Genomic DNA, 15556 nt, shown 5'->3' on the forward strand with positions numbered 1-15556 from the left:
CCTCAAAGCCCTTAACTCTCTCAGGAAGAGGCGTCAGTCCTTGCTAAGGCAAACTCTATCTGATTACTCTTCTGCCCACTAAGTGTAGCCCTCCCTGCAACTTCGATTTTAGGGCCTCTGTGTATGGGCAGCTGCCACCTTTTGAGGCCTGTTCAAACCTCTCCTGGCTGTTTAGAAGACTTTGGTTATTCTTTATTGCGCATTCACCCAATGAGACACACTGGCAGGCACCGGAGATGCAGAGATGAAGAGCTACTCATCCCCATCCCCCCAACCCCACCCCACAACTACACAATGCTAGATGATGCATTAAAAAAGAGCATTTTTTTCTTCCTGCAGGTTCAGAAGTGCATGATCCAGGCTTGAGGGTGGAAAGGAAAGGGTACACATACCTATCATTCAAGTATACTTTACTAAACTTTTGTTTTTTCATAAATGCACAAACTATGTATATTTTACCAGGTCTCTGTCAATGGACAATTAGTTTTATTTAGCTGCTACAAACTGCGCTGCAGTGATCGTCCCTGTACTTGTATCTTTGCTTACAACTGCAAGTATTTCTGCACTATGAATTCCTGGAAGTGTTATCTTTGGGTCAAGGGTGTATGCATGTTTTGCGGAATAGCCTTCCAAGATGGTTGAACCTGATGGCGTCTAAACTAGGTAGGTAGTGGATAGAAAACGGCGGGCCGGGAGCAGTCCCAGCCTCCCAACAGCAGGTGGCGCTGTGGGGCGCGTCTCCCCGGAAGCGGCGGGGGCCATGCCGAGCGACTTCCGGTGCGGCGGCGCAAAGCGGGGCTGACGCCGGAGGCCAGCCGGACAGCGGGCCGTGATGCCGTACGCCAATCAGCCCACTGTGCGGATCACGGAGCTCACCGACGAGAATGTCAAGTTTATCATCGAGAATACGGATCTGGCGTAAGTCGGCTGAGGGAGGCTGGCGGCTCTGGAGCGCCGGGGCTCAAGCCCGGGCGGGCGGGGGGTCGTGTCTGCTGGCCCCCCTGAGCCAGGGCCTCGACTTTGGGAAGCGTGGGGCGCGGGACTGGCTTTTCGAGGCTGCGGTGCCCCCACGCCTCTTGGTTTTCATCCCTCAGGGTGGCCAATTCTATTCGGAGGGTCTTCATCGCTGAGGTGCCCATAATAGGTAAGCGACCCCGCCTGCTGGTTCCCAGGGCCACCATTCCCGTCCACCCCGACCTTGGGGCTCCTGCCTCCAGTCCTTGGTTTGAGGTGGTGGTGGGGGCGCTGAGGAAAATGCTGGGAACTTAATCAGACCCTGTGTCCCTGGCTCCCACTGGCCACTTAGGTCCATTCTTACATTTGCATTGGTGAAGAGCATGGGTTCAGGAGTTAGCCGATTTGGGTTCGAATACTGTTATCACTCTCTCTGAAACTTGGGCACGTTATTAAACTGTGGGCTGCAGTTTCCTCTAACACTCGGACACTAATACTATGTATCACGTGATGTCAAGGATTAAGTGTAATCTATTAAGTGCCTTGTGTTTAGTGCGTGTTCAGAGCTGGTAGACGACTTTTTATGAATGTGTTCCTTCACCTGCGTTTGTGGAACATAAATGCCAGGCATCGGTGCTGGGCACTGGGAGTGCAAGGCTGTATAGTACAGGGTCCTTGCCGTCATGGAGCCCGTGGTGAAGTTACAGGGGAAAGATGACTCCACAGACAGCACTGTGATAGCTTTAGATCAGTAGTTCAGGAGCAGCAGAGCTTCAGTGCTGATGGCACTTACAGGAGGGAGGATGTTTCTGCTGTGGCTCCAGCCACACTGCTCCAGGTACATTACAAATATATTACAAATACTTTTTGAGTGTCAACCCAGCGAGTTTGGGTTAGGAAAAAGAAATGGACATCAGAGCTGCTGCAGCAAGTACGTAGATTCCTAAGGAAATAAGCAGGCCAAATGATTGATAAACAAGAGGGCATTGTAGTTTATCCACCAATACCACCCCAGTCACTTCAGCTCAGAGCTTGGCATGCTGGTCGGCTAATCAAAAATAAGGGAGTTATATTTTATGTTGCAGCCCTGACATTCCGAGTCCAAATGCCACTTTTCCTACAAATCCAGTTCTGCAAATAATAATTGAGAACCTGCTACATTCCAGGTCAAAGCTAGGAATACAAAAGTTAAGACATCTGAAGACTGCTCCAAGGAATTTTCGAAGCTTGAGATAGAGACAAGACATACACAAAGATAGCACAAGGCAAAATATGATAAGTGTTTTAAGAGAAGTCCGGACAGAATTTTGTGAGGAAGGTGCTTACAGAAAGGGAGTGATCATACCTGTGTCATGGAGGGCAGGCAAGCCTCCGATTGTAGGAGGCTCAGAGGGTTCTAACCTGCACAGGAGAGGGCAAGGGCATGCCAGGGACAGGAGCTTGGGGAGTAAAGGGGCAGAGGAAGAAGAGCTTAGCTTTTGGTTATTTGCTTGGGTCAGGAAAGCAATAGGAAGCATAGAACAAAGCAGGTTGGGGCCTGGCTATGTCTGGTCCTCTTCTGACCTCCGTTTCTAGTGTCATTTGGCAGTTGGGCTTCAAAGGCATTTGCTTTATGAATTTGTTTACTTGCAGATGTTTATTTATGAATGAACGAATGTGTTTAAGTCGAGTATGTGAGCATAGAGTCCTCCTGTTGGCTCATTGCTGATAAGGATTGGTTTTCATATTTAATATGCCTTGCCCACTAAAGGAATTCTGTAGACACTGGTTGACTGAGTGATAATAAAGTATTAAATTGAATAATGTGGCCATTATATCATAACATGAGATATGGACCAGAAGTCTGTGATACCTCTGTGAGGTTTTCTTTAACTTTTAAGTGTCCAAATAGTTGGTGTTCTTGAATTTGGTGTTGGCATGAATAACAGACTTAAGTGCTTCTCTTGGAAATATTCAGTTCAAAGAAACAGGTTCCCGCTCCCGTGGTATTCTCTGAGTAGTGTTTTCCTATGTGGTACAGGGAACCCTCTGCATTAAACCTGCCTGAGTAGTGAGGTGTGTGGTGTGTGTGGTTCTTGTCAATATGCAGATTCCGGGACCCCACTCTAGAGCCCTGTGAATCAGAATCGCTGGCAGCCTGGCCCAGGCCTCTGCAATTCAGTAAGCATCAGGTGATCTCTAACTCTTGAGAGCCACTGCTCTGTCTTTAGGTGGATTTGGTGGCTAAGCTCTGTGTCTGCTACTTTTATTTTTTAGCTATTGATTGGGTTCAAATTGATGCCAATTCCTCAGTCCTTCACGATGAGTTCATCGCTCACAGGCTTGGTGAGTCCTGGGTTTTGGAAGGGGAAAAGGAGGGAGCTGTTCCTGGACCCAGAGAGGAAGCCTCCTCACTCCCCAGGGGACTTCTAGGGTCTGCTTTTGACTCAGCCACTCAGCCTTCTTTAGAGTGCTTTTCTGTGTCTTCCAGGATTAATCCCGCTCACTAGCGATGACATCGTGGACAAGCTGCAGTACTCCCGGGTATGCTGGGTGATTGAGTGGAATGTGGCTGGGGGAGGTGGGGTCTCCAGTCCTCAGAAGGATTTTCCTGACGTCTTGCTTCTAGCCTTTAGAAAGACAGTATGGAGATGTTGTCTGGAGCCCAAGGCAGGCATTGGTCCTGGGTTTCGATGGGCCTCTAGTGGATTAGACTCACAGGGCATCAGGGAGTCTCTTTAGAGGTCACACAGGAGGGGGTGTATACCCGAATGCCTATTTATACCAAACAGGCAGTGGGTGGGGGGATGTGCGTGGTCCTTTTCAGAATCTGATCTGTTCAGACTCCGCTTTCCAGAGCATCTCTCACCAGCGACAGGCCTGGAAGGCTAAAGGGAATCAACAGGAGATTGGGGCTGGAGGGCAAGGACAAGGAGAGGAAGCAGGAACTGTTCCACTGAGCAGCGCTTGAGAGACTGGAGTGCTGCTGGCTGCCAGATTTATGACTCACGCCATAGATGGTGCTAGTAAGACATGGCTCCCTCCTCTAGGGCCGTGTTTGCTCTCTGCTGATAACGTTAAGAGGCCTAGGACTAGGGAGAGAGTGGCCCAGGATTAGCGCATCTCTTCACCAGGACTGCACTAGATAACAGCTGAGACTGTTCCCTCTCGATGGCTTTGGATGATTCTGAATTAACCCATCTTCTAATTCCCACGGGCATGTCACTTGGGGTTGCTAATTTGATGTGTCTTGTAAATATATATGTATTTTTTTTAAAAAAATACTTAAGTGCACAGCAAAATTTGGAGTTAATGTAACAGATATTCATGGTCCTACGAAACAACTTGTCACATTTTAACCTTTTTCCATGTTTGCATCATATCTCCAGATTTTTGTTTTTAAGAAATAAAACACAGATATTGGTGGGGACAGGTGTATAACCAGTTGAAGAGGAGTTTGGCAATATCTTATGTAACGCCATGCATGCCCTGTTACCTGGCCGTTCCTTCCGTTAAGTTTTTTCCTGGTATTAATATTTATCGAAAGGTGGTGTAGTCCTATGGTCCTTTTTTTTTTTTTTCTGAAAATCTACAGAAACGTGGAAGAAATAGAATAATAAATACCCATTTACTTTTTATCTTTCATTATCAGTTGTTAATATTTTGCTACATTTGCCTTATTTTTGAGATCTATGTTGTTTTTGCTGAACCATTTGAAATAAAGTTGGAAGTATCATGACACCTCTCCCCTGACTACAGTACTGCATGTCCTAAGAATGAGGATGTTTTCCTACATAACCACAACTAATTTGTAATATCTATTACAGTTGTCCCCCAAATGTCCTTTATTGTTTTTCATTTTCGTGTCTGTGATCCAGCCAAGATTTATATATTGCATTTGGTTGTTATACCTCTTTAGTCTCATTTACTCTTGAGCAGACTCTTCCTTTCGTTATACTTTTTTTTTTGAGGTCGAGTACCTTTTCATATTTTTATCTTCCATTACATTTTGATTCTTCCGTTTCATATTTCCAAGAGTTATTCGGCCTCGCAGATCCAGATTGCCTTCCTGCCTCACCTGTATGTGACTATAGACCATCCAGGTGTGGCCTCTAGTTCCCCCTTGCCTCAAAATCATCCAAAGTATGTTGGATTTTCTTTACTGGTATGAGGGCAGAACAGTTTGCTCGATTAAGTTAAACTGTTGCAGATAGTTCCTGACAGGGACTGGGTTGTTAGAAGAATCAGTCCTTTAAAGAATGGCAAACTGTCGATAGTTATTGAAGCTGAGTGATGGTCACACGATGGCAGACTGTTACACTCTTCTTGGCTTTTGGGAATGTATGACATTTTCCATAATAGAAAGGTGATTTTTTTTTTTTAGAAAAGATCAGTAGCCTAAAACTTGAGAAATACTTTTGTCTTTTGCTAATTTTTGCTTTAAATGGTGATTATATCCCCAAGCTAGTCCACTTAGTTCGTGGGAAGCTGAAGTGGAGTGTGAAAGCACGTCTTCTCTCATCAGCGTGGTTCTCTGACGAAGAACACTCGGAGGGCCAGATCAGGTGTTAGCAGTGGTGGCCTGGTGGCTGGTGGCTGTCAGCGTGTATGGGTTGTCTCTAAACTGGGAAGTGCCTACATTCGAGCAGCCCATGAGAAGGTGTGCCAGCCCGACGCAGCTCACGAGAGCCTGGAGACCGGCCAGCCCTTTCTCAGATGAGACTTGAGGGGCTGGGTACTAGAAGTGGGAGCACAGGCTTCGCCGCCTCATTCTGGCTTCTCCTCCTGCCTCAGGACTGCACGTGTGAGGAGTTCTGCCCTGAGTGCTCGGTAGAGTTCACCCTAGACGTGCGGTGCAACGAAGACCAGACCCGGCATGTCACGTCTCGAGACCTCATCTCCAACAGCCCCCGGGTCATCCCGGTCAGTACCTGAGCACACCCTTCCTCCCTCCCTGCCCAGGGCCTCTGCCTTTCTCCTTCTGGCTCCAAGTGGGCTGGACTAGGGTGGGCTCTCAGAAGACACTGACCTTCCCTGTGTTGCCTTCTGCCTTCACCTGAACCTGGTTTGGCAGGTGGTGATCCAGAGGTGCTGGAAGGTAGTTGCCAGAAGGAGATACTGGGGAGATATAGGAACAGCTAATAACTGTTTCTCATTTGGGCTTCCTGCAGGTGACCTCCCGGAACCGAGATAACGACCCCAATGACTACGTGGAACAGGATGGTATGGGGCCGGAGGACTGTGTGGATGTCTACCCAGCCTGTTGCTTTGCGGCCAGCGGGGACGCGGAGACTGGACACAGCTGCTTGTGCTGTCTGGTCTTCTTGTCAGCTGGCTTTTAACCTGTTTTTCTAGATGTGTATGGTCTTCCATTGGCACTCTAAGCCAAAATTTGGGGGGTCATGCCTCTCCTGACCTTAACCAACTCCCCTCCCTCCCCACAGACATCCTGATCGTCAAGCTGAGAAAGGGCCAGGAGCTGAGACTTCGAGCCTATGCCAAAAAGGGCTTTGGCAAGGAGCATGCCAAGTGGAACCCAACTGCAGGGGTGGCTTTTGAGTATGATCCCGACAATGCCCTGAGGCACACAGTATACCCCAAGCCAGAGGAATGGTAGGTTCCAGCTGGGAGTGAAGGCAGGCAGTTAGGGTGGGTGTGGGTAGACATGGCTTCTAGTGACATGTAGTAGGTACCCTGACAGCAGCAGTAGCAACCTTGTGCTGACCTGTCTTTGTCACTAGGCCGAAGAGTGAGTACTCAGAGTTGGATGAGGACGAGTCACAGGCTCCCTACGACCCCAATGGCAAGCCAGAGAGGTAAGACCCTTGTCCGGCCATGAAGGTGAAGTGTGTAAGAATGTACAGTCTCAGCGCAGGCCCTGAGTTTGGGGGACCCCCTTCCCTCACATCCCACTTCCTATAAACTGAGGAGGGGCTGACAGCTGCCAGACCCATGATACATGCACATCCCAGGGCAGGTCATTACCCGCTTTTAGTCACTGTGAGAAAGAGGGGCCTCCAGTTATGCAAGCGGTTCCTACTTTGGTTTTCAACCTCCAAAGAAGGGGTCAGCCTAGGGCCAGAAACAGACCACAGTCTTCTAGTGACGAGCACAAAGATGCTGGAGCGCGCGCCCCTGCCTGCTTGATGCTCTGCTTTCTCCTCAGTGCGGAGCGCTGGTCAGAAGTGTTTGAGGTTTTCACAGTCTTTTTGAGAGAGCTAGTGCCCCTTTGAGGTTCTGTAAAGAGCATTGGGACCCGTAAGAGGTTGGAGGCCGATCCTGGGGCAAGGTCAAGTTCATGGTGGGAAAGGAATGACGACTCGGGAGGAAGGGTGAGGTGGCCATGGCCAAAGCTCAGGCCAGCCAGCGCCCCGGGGAGGGCACCCACCGGACTCTCGCTTCTCAGGTTCTACTACAATGTGGAGTCCTGTGGCTCTCTGCGCCCCGAAACCATTGTCCTCTCTGCCCTCTCTGGACTGAAGAAGAAACTGAGCGATTTGCAGACCCAGTTAAGCCACGAGATCCAGAGCGACGTCCTCACCATAAACTAGCTGCGGCTCGTCGGTTTCAGCAGAAAGGGGGCTCCAAGCCAGCAGCTGGTTTCAGGTCTCTCCTGAGACTCTTCTAGCTTCTGCGGTCTAGATGGCTATTGCTCAAGCTTCTTGGCAGGCCGTCAGTACCAGCTAGAAAGGCAGCAGTGGGGAAGGGTGGGCCCATCCCTACCTTCCTCCGTCACAGGCTTTCAGGGGTGCCACTAGTATTCGAGGCAGGCCGTCTCTTCCTGAACATTCAGCATCCCTGGCCCTGCCTGCTGATGGCCGGTAGCACTCGCAGAACCCAGAACATCCCTCCCACCCTGTTTCCTAATCTGCCTGTGGGGCCGAACTCCTTCCCTGATGAGAACCGCTGAGCTGGACTCTCTTTTTCGGTTATTTCAACTCTTTACTTTGTCCAAAAGTTGGAATTTTCAGTTACGCGTTAGGTTTCCCATGTTAGGATTGAGTGCTAGAACCCTCATTCAGGCTGCCTACAAACCCAGTCCCTCCCAGGGCCAGCCTACTGGCACTTCAAATTCCCGTGTCCCTAATTTGAGAACCCTTTGAGAACAGTGTTAGATCCTGGCACCCCTGGCCCCAATAAACCCTGTGTTTCATTCTCTACCCATCAGTTACAACTTCACGGCCAGTGGCCTGATGATTTAGTTTGGGGGAGGGAAGCGGGTGGGCAAGGGCTTTAATGAAGGTCTGGCCTTGACCCCGAAGTCCTATAGGTAAGAACATACCCAAAGCAGTGAATTAGGCAGCCTGGCAGGAGGAGCCTGGAGAAAACCAGGGCCCCAGTGCAGAAAGAAAGAGAGATTTATTGATTGACAATAGTCGTCTTTTTAAAAGTTTTTATTTTTGGCAATAAAGAGCACAACATAATCTCTTTCATGCGTCATCGTGCCACTAGCTGAGCCAGCCAGCTCTGCCTCCCTCTCCGAGGCCTTAGGCCAGGCTCTCTTCTTCAGGCCGGCTTACTCCCCTGGGTGGTCATTTCCCTGGGTCAGGTTCAGAGCCGAGCTGGCTGTGGCCACCTCCCTGGCTCCAGGGCTCTGCTGGAGGGGCCTCTTGCTTTATCCTCCTGCCACAACTGGAATAGTGGTTATTTACAACAAGGTAACAAGGCCCGTTCCCACAAATCAGAACCCTAAAGTATTAAAAACAAACAAAAAAAACGCAACCAGAGGTTTGATGTGAATAGAAAGATAGCCCTTCTGCCCGGTAGTCAATAAATACCAGCACTAGAAAATCAATTGCTTTAATTGCATTTCAGCAGGGAGCCTCAGCACCGTGTGGGGAGGAGGAAAGGCTCGGTTTCTGAGTGCTGCTGAGTGCTTTCCACTGGCCAGAGGGCGGCCGAACAGGAGAGGGGCCCCCCCCCCTGCTGGGGCGCTGCCCACCCCAGGTCAGTGAGGGGGGACGGCAGGGGTGCTCCCCACAGCAATCCTGCCGCGGCCTCCCTGCTGGCCTGGCCCTGGGTCAGGAAAGAGCTTGGGACTGGCCATCCTCTGCCTGGCTGAGGTTACCAGCACCCCCACCCCCAGGGTATTATCTCAGCCCACTAAGCAGGAAGGAGCTTGGGCGGAAATTTCCTTTTTCAAACCCAATTTTCACCAGAGGTGTCAATCAGATGTCACCTCTGCCTAAAACTCCCAAGTGCAAGGCTACCAAGTGGTACTGTAAGTTCAGATCCTGTGCCACTCTAGGGCCAGAGGAACTGAGAAGCTACCTGCCATGTTAGCCCTTGGGTTGCCTGGGAAAAGCCAGCAGTCAGAGCACCAGCCCTGAGTTCTGATTGTCTTTCTTGTCTGGCCCCGGCAGCTCAAGCAAGTCCTGGCAGCAGGAGGGCTGTACCATGGAGGGCAGGAAACAGCTGCCCTCACATTCAAAACCAGCCTTGACTGTGGTCTGGTCTTGGGATTAAAAAATATGTATGTGGTGGCAGGGAGGGACGGGGGGAATTCATTAATACAGAATATGTCATAAGCTGTATATATTAAAATCATTAACAGTATATAGTCCCATGGTAGCTCTAGCCCCTCACACATGCTCAGGTGGTGTGGCCAGCCCTTTGCCTTGGTCCAGCCTCACCCTTGGGGGCCAGGAAGGGACAGCCTGCTCCCTTTCTCCAGGCTCTTGGCCAGCAGCCCCACGAGGCTGGCCACAAGACGCCGCAGTCAGCTCTGCAGCAGGCAGCCCCAGCTGTCATTGGTGCGCACCAGCCCTGCCTTCATTGGGGTGGGGTCTTGGCCTCGCTGCTGTCCCCCTGGCTGGGCTTTGGCTTCAGCAGGATGAATCTGTTGAGGAGGTCCGTTTCTGAGCTGGCCTGGGGTGCCCCATACCCCTCACCTGTGGGCACAGAGGGAGATTCAGGACTCGAGTCTCAGTCAAGACTCCTGCCCAGGAGGCCTTGTCCGCCACAGAGCCTCGTGGCAGGTGAGTGTGGGGCACAGCAGGGACTCACCGGCGTAGCTGGAGGCCTCGGCAATGTTCTGGGAGCCCGTGATGTGGTGCCAGTAGGCACTGCGGGGCAGCATGGTAGTGGGCGTGCAGGGGTACGAGTAATGCTCCGTGCCCTTGTTCAGCAGCTGTGAGGCAGAGAAGGGCGTCCCTCCCATTAGCCCTGGGGGCAGTGGCTTATGCCCAAGTGGCCAGCCCAAGACCCTGCCTGCCTCTGCTGCGTGCACACTAAGTGGAGACACTTGGCACAGTCCAGGCACTCGGCCTGCCCACCCACAGCCTCCCCTGTCCCTGGGGCTGAGCCGCCCCCGCCTCACCCTCACATTCTTCTCCATTTCTAGCAGGACCCGCCTGTGCTGCTCGGCGATGGCCAGGGTGGCACTGTGGACCCGCTGGTAAATCTGTTCCCCTTCCTGCGTCTGGAAGGTGTAGAGCCCTTCCCCGGCGTCACACATCCTGGGAACACAAGTGGCGTGGAGGGCAAGGGGCTGGGGACCCCACCACATCCATGCACGTGCTTGCTTGCAGGGCCTCTGGGGAACAGGTGGGACCGTCGCCCGGGGGTCTCGCCACACAGCTCGAAGGCGCTGAGCATTTTCTACATGCCAGGTGGAGAGCTAAATGCTTTACAAGAATTGACCCATTCACTTTTCTCTACCACCCTCCTCTGGTCCGTGCACTAGTACCGTTTCCTCATCATTAGTTTTCACAAACCACTTTACAGGTGAGGAAACTGAGACATACAGAAGGTGCGTAACTGCACCGAGGTCATGCAGAGGATTATACAGAATTCAGGTCCAGGCGAGCGGGCTCCAGTGTTCACGCTAGGGTTGATTCAACGTTCACCATAGCTCCATGGGGTTAGGTACCTTTCCTATCCCCTATGTAACAGACGAAGAAACAGACTTGGGCCCACAATCCTAGAGCCAGTAAGTGCCAGTGCCAGCACCTGATTTGAACCCAAGCAATTTGACTTTTGTTCACAGCTTCACTTGACCTGCCTTCCGTGAGCCTCAATTTGTTCATCTATAAAGTGAGAACATCACATTCCTTTTCTGATTGCTATGCTGATAAGCTCCAAGCACAATGGCCAACACAGTGGATGGCAGCCACCATCACAACCATGGTGGGACAGGGTTGGGGGGTGAGAGGGTCCTACCGGCCAGCCTCGAAGGTAAAGCGTGTGGCGTCCCGGCCGTAACGGCGCAGTGAGCAGAGGGGCCACGAGACGAGCTTCACGCGGGGGTTGTGTATGTCCCAGAGGTAGATGTTCTCGTGGGTGATCTGCAGCTTGCACTCGCCATACACATCCAGGTTGGGGCAGGGCAGCAGGAAGACATTGAAACGATCTGAGTGGGAGAGGATGAGTGGGCCTGGAGCTTCCCATGGGGGGGCCTCCTGCCCCTTCCCCCCGCCCCCCCCACCCGCCCCTATTGCCAGCCCAAGCCTCACCTGTCTGCTCACACTGCACCCCTGGGGCCAGGAGGTCTGGCTCTCCCAGACTGATGTCGTTGAGCCGTGACCCCAGACACTCCACAGACAGTGTCTTGTACCACTCCTCCGCCTCCAGCTCTGGAGAAAATGGCACTTCGTCATGCTGCCAACTCGGTCCGCCAACAGCCCACCCCATTCACTTCAGCCTGAGTTATCCCACCATGCAAGGCAGGGAGGGCAAGGCCAGTAGATTCTGCCTGCCTGCCCGACCTCATCCTGGGGACCTGCTCCCATGAAGGCACCCCCCCCCCAACTCTCATCCCCAACCGTCATGCCAGTCAGGCCTAGCCCTGCTCTGCCTCCTCCTGACCGGACTGCTGGACCACAACTGGCCCAGCGGAGGCTGGACAGAGGTCTGCAGCCCCAGCGCCTCACCTGAGTCGCAGGTGAAGGTACGGGCTGAGTCATCAGTGAATATGATGGCTACCGCCTGCCTCTTGGTCTCCTTGGGGAGCCTCGTGACACACTTGACATTGCTGATCTCGGTCACCTAGGACAGCATCCACAAGGGAGTCAGGTTGGAACACTCCCCTCTGTATCCCCTACAGTTCTGCCGCCCCTGGGAGGGTGCTCCTGAACCTCAGGACTCATCATCATTGCGTTAGGTTAGGGGAGCTGGGGCCCAGGCCCCCTAACCTTGGGGCAGCCTCGGAGGCACACTGACTTCTCATCCGGATACTTCTCCAGCCGCTGGGGCCCCTTGCTGGAGGATTTCCGGAACACCAGCCAGCACCTGCGGTAGATCTGTGGGGCAAGATGACAAGGGTTTCAGGCTTCCCTGGACCACTCCCACCTAACATGGCCATGTAATTACCCCTGCCTACCACAGGGGGCAGTGCCACACAGCCTTCCTGGGATCCCAGCTCAGGAGGAAACCTGGGGACAGCTGACACCAGCATGACTCCTCCATGGAGTAGACGTCCCCTCCCCAAATTGAAAAGGCAGTCGTTTCTTGGCTGGCTCGTGAAAAGGTGTTCCACAAAGGGCACACTTCTGAGTCACCCTCAGTTCTGAGTGCACAGCTGACCCTTGAACAAACTGGTTTGAACCACGTGGGTCCACTTACATGTGGATTTTTTTCAAGAAATACACAGTTGACCTTCTGTATCCCTGAGTTCTGCAGGATTTTTGATCTGTGGTTGGGAATCTGAGGATGTGTATGGCTGACTGCATGCACTGCTCTATGCCACTTTTAATAAAGGACTTGAGCATTGTGGATTTTATTGTCTGCGGGGATGCTGGATCCAATCTCCCATGGATACCGAGGGACAACTGGGGAGTCAAAAACTATACACAGATTTTCTACTATGCAGGGGACCAGGAGTTGGCGCCCCTAACCTCCACATCGTTCAGGGGTCAACTGTGATATAAGTAACCAACATTTATTGAGTGTTGCTTATTTGCACTTTTTGTTATTAGCACTCAGGGTCACTCTTGAGGCTGGTTCTATTATTTCCCCTTTATAGATAAGGAAACGGAGGCATCAAAAAGCAACAGCTAATAAACAATAGAGCTAGAATCTCCAGCCACAACAGAGGGAGTGTTCTAGGGACAGGGGTTAGACCCTTGCCCACCCCCAGCCTGCACGTCACCACGGCCCTTGTTCTCAGAGCTAGGGGAGGGCTTGATGTAGGCAACACCCCTTCTTGTCTCCAGGAGCTTTCATTTACCCACTCATTTTATTCTCTAACCAACCCTGGGGCTCTGGGAGGGGGCAGAGTTAGTTCTCTGTGCCAGTCGGGAAATCAGAGGTGCTCAGAAGTAAAGGGGCAGAGCCAAGAACTTGGGGTTACCCCAGAGCACAGTGCCTTCCTCGGCAAAGTTCTCTCCTTGCCAACTATTGCCAATGACTTTGTGACTAAAATTCTCTACAGCTTCTTGGACTCTTCCCAAGGGTCAAGGAGCCAGGACGGAGGGAGCAGACCATCCTCCAGGGCTACAGGGGCAAACTGGCAAGTCAGACACCTTGAGGGGTGGCCCCAGCCACCTGCCTGGGCTGCTGACTCTTCCTTCCACAGCTCCCTGCCTCCTGCCTCAGGCTCTCTTCCAGCCCAGAGTCTGGCTGAGATGGACCTACTCTTTCAGTGGGCACCCCAGAAGCCCACAGACCCCATTCGCCAGGAATCTGACGCTCCTTTCACAGGCAAACAGGGAGACTGAGGGGTGGCCCAGAGCAGAGGAGGTAAGGGGTCCTCTAGGCCACAGCCCCAAGCCCTGCCTTCTCCCTGACCCTGTTCTGGCATGCAGGCACCAGGTCCTTGGCAGGCAGAGTCCCAGAGTACAGGGAGCCTAGGCAGCCTCCATCCCAAGAAGCCAGCCAGAGCCGTGCCGTTTGTGGCTCCTGTCTGTTCAGAACCCTAGGAGGAGTGCTGCCCCTGCACACATGACTCTGGCTCGGCCCTGGCCTATCCCCGTAAACCATGGCAGGCCTCAGCTCTCGGCTGAGGAGTTCCTTTAGGGCAAAGACTGTATTTATTCTCTGAATCCTCACTCACATCCTGGTAGCCACATTAACAGAGCTCTGAATGACCATATGAAGGGACCGTGACTGAATGGATAGATGGATAGATGACCATATATGCTCTATTAAGTTGGGCTCCATGTAGCCTGCAATGTCAAGGGCAAAGGGCCCGGGGGCCTGAGCATCCTGGTTGCCTGGTTACAGACACACACCACACACACACACACACACACACACACACACACACACACACACCACAGGCCCAAGGAGCCACTGTGCTCAAGAGCCCTCCTTCCCCACTTCTCACAGGTCTTTGATCAGGCTTCAGAAACACTCTGCCACAGCTCTGCCTCGGAGGAAGGCCCTGGCAGGAAGGAGGGTGGGCTCCCGATCTCTTTCAACCTCTCCCCACTTAGCTCTGTGGGCTAAGACGAGCATGGCTGCTCTGGGGGTGACCACAGCCCCTCATATCAGGTCTGCATAGGAAAGCTGAATTCTCTGAGTAGGCGGGAAGGGACCCCAGACTGGGCCTGGCCATGTGCCAGCACCCAATCCCTCCACCTGGCTGTGCCCACCTTAGGTTCCCAGTCTCCTGGAACAGGTCTGATACCGAGCCCAGTGGCTGCCTCAGGTGGCTTGCTTTCCAGGTAAGATTTGTCTCGGACATGGCCTTAACCCAGCTGGCCCCGTAGGACCTGCTAGGTCGGGGCCCATAGGAATGAGGAGCCACAAGAAAAGCTGGGGCCCTCCCCACTCAGCGTCCCCACCTCGGCCTCAGCCTCTCTGCTTGCTCTGTACTCCAAGTGGGCCCCAGCCCCCTCTCAGGTAAGAGCAGAGTGGCTGGTGGCCACCAGGGCTCAGTCTCCTGGGCTGGGACACAAATCCAAATTCAGATGAGACTACAAACATGCCCACCAGCTCAGCTGCTGACCCCGGCTGGACAGACACCTTCATGGGGCCCTCAGGCAGGACAGGGAACCCCTCTCCAAGGCCAGCACTGCTCTGTCTGGTACCAGGCAGGGGGGCTGGTATGGAGCCCTGCTCCTCCCCCACACCACTCAGGCAGAGAGCCAGGAAGCCTTGAGCAGTCTGATCCCACCTCCAACAAGGCCATGGGGGAGTGAGGAAGGGAGGGACCAGAGACCCAGGGAAAACACTAGACTTGAGCCACCTCGGTCACCAGGGTTCCTTTCCCACTGGGGAGGGGTCCAGCTACCAGACACCTCACTGGAGGCGAGGAGGGACAGCCAAGCAACAGAGACAGCTCCTGGACAACCCCATCGAGATCATTAAGTTGGTCCCCAGGGCCACTGCCCATGCCTCCTGGGGTGTCTTCACCAGTGGGAGAGGGCGCACACCCAGGGGCGTCTGAGGCTTCATCTCCATGGAGCCTCCAAGCACCAGCTCTGGGCCAAACACAGAGGGAGCAACTTGAGGAAAGTGGCCCGTCCCAGAGCCACAGGCCTCAAGTTCTCATTCATGAACCACAGAAACGTCGGCCTCTGCGCCCCTCACACCACTGCCCGCCCCCACGGCCCGCTACTCTCCTTTTCAAACACTTCTTTAGCAGTAAAAGCAACAACCAAAGATAAATAAATAAATACCTGTACACAGAAAGCAATGGGAAGCCGGAGGAGAGGTGGTTCTTAAAAGAGGCCGGGGGGAG

At 52.8% G+C, this 15556-nt stretch overlaps 2 protein-coding genes across 4 annotated transcripts in view; one reads left to right on the plus strand and one right to left on the minus strand.

Moving 5' to 3' along the window:
* The first annotated feature begins 762 nt into the window (after nt 1-762).
* POLR2C (RNA polymerase II subunit C) lies at nt 763-8362 on the plus strand. Its single transcript, XM_039880969.1, has 9 exons — nt 763-918; nt 1095-1144; nt 3211-3279; nt 3425-3477; nt 5728-5856; nt 6105-6156; nt 6378-6546; nt 6675-6749; nt 7340-8362. The coding sequence occupies exons 1-9, from the start codon at nt 833-835 to the stop codon at nt 7482-7484; spliced, it is 828 nt and encodes a 275-aa protein (XP_039736903.1). The 5' UTR covers nt 763-832; the 3' UTR covers nt 7485-8362.
* The window catches only part of DOK4 (docking protein 4), an 8535-nt gene continuing 1290 nt past the window's right edge, over nt 8312-15556 (minus strand). Inside the window, exons 3-9 of one of the 3 annotated variants that reach the window (XM_039880961.1) lie at nt 12066-12173; nt 11805-11919; nt 11388-11507; nt 11095-11284; nt 10253-10391; nt 9940-10063; nt 8312-9824 (exon numbers count right to left, since the gene is read on the minus strand). In XM_039880961.1, coding sequence (XP_039736895.1) covers nt 9706-9824; nt 9940-10063; nt 10253-10391; nt 11095-11284; nt 11388-11507; nt 11805-11919; nt 12066-12173 — 915 coding nt within the window. In that variant the 3' untranslated portion in view covers nt 8312-9705. The remainder of the gene's footprint in view (nt 9825-9939; nt 10064-10252; nt 10392-11094; nt 11285-11387; nt 11508-11804; nt 11920-12065; nt 12174-15556) is intronic. The other 2 variants (XM_039880962.1, XM_039880963.1) reach the window with 2 other exon arrangements.

This window comes from Pteropus medius, unplaced genomic scaffold (assembly GCF_902729225.1).
Source record: "Pteropus medius unplaced genomic scaffold, Ma_sr-lr_union100, whole genome shotgun sequence".
Classification (NCBI taxonomy): domain Eukaryota; kingdom Metazoa; phylum Chordata; class Mammalia; order Chiroptera; family Pteropodidae; genus Pteropus; species Pteropus medius.

What these genes read in the sequence shown, in the direction of transcription:
- POLR2C (XM_039880969.1), top strand. Translation starts at nt 833, where the DNA reads ATGCCGTACGCCAATCAGCCCACTGTGCGGATCACGGAGCTCACCGAC. An exon ending in ACAAGCTGCAGTACTCCCGG is followed by an intron (nt 3,478 to 5,727) that starts GTATGCTGGGTG and finishes CTCCTGCCTCAG; the next exon opens with GACTGCACGTGTGAGGAGTT. An exon ending in CCCAATGGCAAGCCAGAGAG is followed by an intron (nt 6,750 to 7,339) that starts GTAAGACCCTTG and finishes CTCGCTTCTCAG; the next exon opens with GTTCTACTACAATGTGGAGT.